We start from the raw sequence: 6,232 nt of genomic DNA on the forward strand, positions 1-6,232 counted from the left end.
GTTAGGTCGTAACACACGCGCGTATCGCCTTCTGCTATATCCGCCTATCCTCGGCGACCTCTTACGTATAAAGGATCTAGTCGTTGAGGTTCGGCGAGCGCCGGGCCGGCGGCGGTAGCTATAGCTCTAGTGGACCGTCCTTGCGCGGCTGGTAGCTAGGAGGAGGCGAGCTCGTAGCGGGAGGCGTTACTAGCTAGAAGTACGACTAGGTGGTTACGTAGGGCTATAGCGGTAACGAAATCACCGGGAGCGATATATAGTACGTAAGAAGGGGATATAGAATAATATATATATATAAATCCGTAGACTAGGTTAAGTTATGAGAGGGGAAAGATAGACTTTTTTCGTATCGCTCTTTCTCTTATATTTATGCTAATACGATAAGGTCGGGATCTATCCTAGCGTGGTCACGGATATATAGATCCTCTAGAGATATAATAGGATATAGGGGTATTTAGGGGTAGTAGGGGAGGCGTGTCTTATAAAATGAGGGGAAGCGTATGTGATTGGGTGGGAGGGGGCAGGGGTTCCCTTTTCGCGCGTAAAGGGGCGAGGGAATACTAGGTCCGTAGGATAGGATAGATTATCTTCGTATATTAACGTGGCGAGTAAAGTTCTCACTATTAGTACTCAAGATCTATTCCGTTCTATCTACAAACTTGATAACTTTCCCACCTGTCTTACTAACTATAAGACCGCTCAACCCATCAACTAAAACGAACCGAAAGCGATCCTCGTTTAGAGCGCTAACAAGCAGAAAGTCCCGAATACGCCCTTCCAACCCGCAATCTGATCTCGAGACGATGCCGTCGGCGCTAGCACTAGACGACTCGGACCGCAGCAGGCGAATCTCTAAGACCACTTCCTGGGACGCCTCCCTCTTCTCCAAGATCACCTGCCACTGCAGGACCCCCTGCACCTCGTCGTTCAGGATCCTCTCCAGACCCTGAAACTCAAAGTAGTCCCCGTCCCACGCGAAGCTGAAGCGGCGATCGCGGCCCTGGAGACGGAGGACACACAAGTGGTCCCAGTCGCCGGCGCAGACTCTGTTTCTCGCTGTCGCGGGAAGACGGTGGAGGGAGCCAACGTCGCCGGTGATGTACCGCACAAGCGGGTTGCGTAACCTCGAGAGGGACGTCTGCGCAATCATGCCAATATGCCCATGCTCAAGGGGCACGGGCTTGATGCTACCGTCGGTGTCCTGGCAATCATCCTGCGGGAGAAGCGGAAGGATCTCGATAATGGTGTGCCGCGTATCAAACACGAAACTCTGCTGGTCGGCCGCAGCCACACTGTCGAGGAGGTGAAGACAGCTCACGGCGTAGGGTCCAGCCTCGGCACTGCCCAGTATGGAGAAGATCTGAACCGGGCCCAGCACCGAATGGAGGTACGCGCGCTGAGATGGCGTGAGCCCCTCGGACGTGTAGATGATCTTGTCGATAGTGATGAGCGCCCTGTCCTGGACAGAGAGGGTGGAGATGTAGTGCGTCAGCTGCACGACCTGGCTCGACTCGCCGCTGATAACGTTGGCATGGTATTGCCCCAGCAGCCTCACGACCTCTGCGGGCTTCATGTAACTCCCCGCGGCGAGGACCGACGCACCCGCATTCTCGAGCAGCTCGAGCGTGAGGTCCAGCGATCTATAAATCTCATCCATTTTACAACGTCAGCTATAGTCATGGCACCTCTCACCAATGTTATCTTTCTCGTCGACCGAAATCCCCCGGCGTGACGAAACAGAGCCCGTGCCATCGGGAGTAAGAGCGAGAGATAGTGTGTGAGTGAGGGTCTGCCTCACCTGTATAGACCGCCGCCCATGTGCAACGTCACGACCCAGTCTGCGTCGCTGAGGAGGCCCATCCGGCGGATGAAAGCGCCGAACTGGGCTCTGTGCCTGCGGTTCTCGTGGACATCCGTCGCGAAGAAGAGCGGATTCGGTCCGCTGCCACCACCGGTGACGCTGCTGTACACGCCCCGGCGAAAGGTGTTGCTGGGACTGGTATCGGCGATCAATCGCTGGATGGCGGTGTATCTAGGGACGTGAAGAGTAAGCACCTTACGCACGCTTCATTCGACCCATCGCAGCCAAGATAACGTAGCAGATACTATCTTTGGGGGTGAGAGAAAGCTTACAGATTCGTCTTCCATAATAAGGGCCGTGCTTGGAGATGACCTGAATCTGCTCCTGCTGCTACGTCGCTCTTCTCGATCACCTGCGTCTGAATGTCCCGCAGAGTCCGCGGATCGGGAGGGTACTCGGCCTCGGCGGCGTAGAAGGGGTGCGCGTCGGCGTCGGCTAGTATCTCCGACAACGAGTAGCCAGGATACGACTTGTCTTCCTCTTTCTTCTCCAAATTAGCCCAGCTGGCTAGCCAGCCAGCTACCTTACATGACCTGGTGGAGGGTGTGTGTGACATATTCTCGCTTAAAATCTTTTCTCGTCTGCGGAACAAAGAGGCAAGAGGGCTCAGTAGACACATTTCGCCTCGACTTTCATTGACGATGACTGAGGTCTGTTCACGGCCTGCCTTTACAGCCGGAACAGTGAGCGGCCTGCATATATAGAACTTGAAGGTGTAGTGTAGAAAGAGACGTCTCGCGCTTGCCACCCGTTCAGCTCTGGGTGCCGGCGCAAGTACGAGCCCGAGACAGACATGAACTTATGGCTAGGGATGAAATAGTCCAGTCGTCGTCTAATAGGCCAGGAAAGAGGAGGAAGGGGTGGATATCACGATATACAGGTTCGATGCAATGCCACCACTGCCGCTATGCTAGTCGCTTCTTCGAGGAGGGGACGGGGGACGGGATCGTTCCCCGGTCCTTGGCTTGCCTGCAGAATCGGCGACGCAACTGTCTAGCTGATCTGCAAGACTAGGGGTAAAGGAGGTGGGGAGGAAGTTGCAAGGGCTGACGTCGGCTTGAGAGGATTCGGATTCTTGAGCTGCCATATGATCGACCTAGTCAAGCGGGGTCTGTCTAATGTCTGCTTGCTTATCCTGCAGATAGAGGGGATGGTCTCCACACAGACTAGCAGTAAATTGATTCACCTCCTTTATTCAATACCATCCCTGCGCTACTAGCCCGTTCAGATATGTAGGGCGCCTAATTACAAGACTATGCATGCACGTCCCGTCTCGGACCCCTGGCGAATGACGGAGCAGATCCACGATCCCCCACAGCTGACTGCGACGATCCGGCCACCGCTGGCGCGCCACGTCCCAAGGCCCAACAGCCTCCCGTTGACGACGTGATACGTGCCGACCAGCGGGTAGCTGTGTCTCTCACCCGATGCCTTGAGTACCACGTCGTATAACCGTGGCTCGATGCGCCGCTGCACCACGCTCGACACACCCGCCTCTATGCTGGCGCTACGGGACAGCCGTTCGAGCAACGCGATCCAGTCGTCGGCCGTCATGTCGTCGCCAAAGACGATGCCTGCGCCCTTGCCCCCGCGGATGGGCTTCATGAGATAGCCGTCCCTGACGCTAGGGTCGGCCCTCGAGGCGTCGAGGATGCGCTGGAGCTCGGACGACCCCGGAAGCGCCGTATCTACCACGCCCCGCCGCAGCGTCGCGGCCTGGGTCCGCGTCAGGACGCCCCGCGCGACCAGGCGTGGTAGCTCCTGCTTGACGATGCCAAGCATGCGCTTGTCGTGGACGAGGAAGATGGTGCGCATGTCGTTGAAGCAGCGCAGGCTGATCTGGCGCAGCATCTCGGGCGCCAGTGCCGCGAGCTCGCGCTGGTGCAGCTCCAGGCCGACCTGGAAGATTTCCTCGACCAACTCGCCGTCGGGGGTGGTGATTAGCGCCGGGGTTGTGGTGTGCGGTGGTACTTCATTAGTATCCCTGCCCATGCCCTGGTCCCTGTCCCTGTCGTCACCGCCGCCTGACACAGTGGGCGTGGGGGAGACGAGGCAGCAGAGGCGGAAGCCACCCTGGCCGCCGTCATCGTTGCCGTTAGGGAGCAATCTGAGCTGGGCAGGGTCGATGATCCTGGGCTTGATGCCGAAGCGGCGCTCGACGGCGTCGATGAACATGTGGATGTCGATGCCATTCTCCTGGTCCTTGAGCAGGTGGAGTGGGCGGTCGGGCCGGAAGAGACTGAACAAGCCATCGAGGATCTATATGCGCATATTTTAGTAAATTTTTCTTTTTCCACGCACGCATAAGGAGTCAGCTGATGTAAAAAGGTTTCCCCATGAGGGGAGCGTGCAGAAAGAGTGGCCGGGGGGGCGGGAAGAGAGAAAGGGAGCAAACTTCTTACCTTGTCCGCATTAGTGGCACTGACGAGCCCTTCTGCTCCCGCACCGATTCCGGCCAGGACGTCATCCAATGCGCGCTGGCCGTACGCCTCGTGCATGAAGCCATTGAAGGAGAACCTTGCGTTGATCTCGGTAATACTGAAGTTCTCCGAGAGGACTCTGCCCCTTCTGTCTGAATCTCGATACTCTTCGACGAGAAAGTCGGGCCTCCACGAACCGAGACATGCAGTGAATTCTTGCAGAGTCCCATTGGCGACCTGGGCATCCATCCACTAGTAGTGTTTTCGTTTAGTTCAATTGGTGAGTGAGAGAAGAGACGAGAGATGGAGCAAACGAGAATATGCAAGGATGAGGGGGCCAATGCGCTGTCTGTTGGCCAGCGAACTCTGTGCTATGTGGACGTACCTTCAGATGTTCTTCCTCCTCAGGCTCGAGGGGCATCCGCTCAGGCAGTCGCGCCTCCTCGTCGGTCCACCACCGCTGGACAATGTCGATAATAGCGGCCGTCAAGGCCTCGTGGAGGGCCTCGAGCTGCCGCTGGTGGTGCTTCCTAATGAGGATAGGCCGCGGGCACACGGCTCTATACGAGCCCTTGTGCCACAAATGGGCGGCGCAGGCCGCGAGCAGGTTGTCCTCGAGCGCCTCGTGCTCCTGCCGATAGAGATCTGCAGCCGTGGCAATACCGTCTATGCCTGGCAGGAGGTTCGAGGTCGACGGGTCGACGAGCTGGTAGCCGGGGGCCTGCTTGACGAGATGGACCTGCTGGAGTTGGGTGGTGACCATGATGGAAAAGCAGCCGTGGTTGATCAAAGAGAGGTTCCTCTTTCTTCTTTCGGGTAGTTAGTCAGTCAACGAGGAGGATCCTCAAAGTAGAAGAAAGTACGGAGTACAGGCGCAAGTATTGTCTGCCGCACAGAAACATCTATTATCAGGACAAGATAGACAGACTCTAAAGGGGGCCTATTTATGTAAATCAACGTCCCTCCCCCCCTCGCCTTTGGTTCGTCTCTTCTGGAAAGAGTATCTTTGAAAGACGGCGCAGTCCGCAGGATGCATTAGTCTAGTCTCTGTCCAAGCGCTCCTAGGGTATTTCGTTCATTTCCAATGTATGTTAAATAGTGTTTAAGAACACGATAAACCAAATCACAAAGAAGCAACGGGGGAAACGCGCGGAATCTAGCTAAGATCCTAGCGTCAAAAGAGGTAGCAGGGGGGGAGCGGGAAGAGTAGGAAAAGAGACTCAGAAGAGGAGGGGTCGTGCTGCTAGTATGCATCGATCGGCCTTGTTTTAGAATAGAGACCTGCATTGGATAGCATATACTCGTGCCGCGCCCCACCTCGTATTAGGTGGCACTAGACACACCGACGGCTACTTTGAAGATCGTGATATATTAACTCCCTCAAATATAACGAATACTGTTTTCATTATAAATTTCAAACCTATTAGCAACTTAATTCCTACGCTATTCACGCGCCTTTTTTACGGCTCCCTTAGTATTCTTTTTATAAGTTACGCAGCTTATGTTAAGTTATTTCTGTAACTTGTTAGGCCTTCACTAAGGTATCTTTGTCGCGTGAGATTACTATATGACGGGCTTCTTTTATTGTTAGTGTTTCTATATTAAAGAGGTTTTTTTTTTATCGCCCGGCATTAGCGCTATACTTGTTCGGTCTTCTTAGCACCTAAGAGGTCCCTCTTTACTTAAACTAGCTTAGCGGATATTATAAAAGATACGCGCATAAAACAGTCTATATCCCAGGGGAAGTCTTCATTTAGAATATCCACTATCTAAAGTACCACGCAAATTTAATCGGCTACCTTACTAATCCACCGCAGTATAATAAGGGTCCTTAAGTATAATAAAATATTTTATAAGATTAGTAAGATTAAGTCTATTTAATAGCGTTGCGCCCTATAATAGATTAAACTATAAGATTCGGGTGAATATAGTGTTTTGATCTAAATTAGCT

General features: G+C 54.1%; 1 protein-coding gene across 1 annotated transcript; it reads right to left on the reverse strand.

The window, feature by feature from the left end:
* Positions 1-722: 722 nt before the first annotated feature.
* J7T54_003818 (uncharacterized protein) lies at positions 723-5,044 on the reverse strand (the record flags this gene model as incomplete). The annotated part of the gene is made up of 6 exons (XM_051510612.1): positions 723-1,640; positions 1,799-2,032; positions 2,134-2,345; positions 3,185-4,120; positions 4,264-4,533; positions 4,667-5,044. Coding segments are annotated over 6 exons (2,948 nt in total), but the record flags the coding sequence as incomplete, so codon positions are not given.
* Between the last annotated feature and the right edge of the window lie 1,188 nt (positions 5,045-6,232).

Source organism: Emericellopsis cladophorae (genome assembly GCF_022114955.1).
Source record: "Emericellopsis cladophorae strain MUM 19.33 chromosome Unknown NODE_136_length_16611_cov_136_579533, whole genome shotgun sequence".
Classification (NCBI taxonomy): Eukaryota; Fungi; Ascomycota; class Sordariomycetes; order Hypocreales; family Bionectriaceae; genus Emericellopsis; species Emericellopsis cladophorae.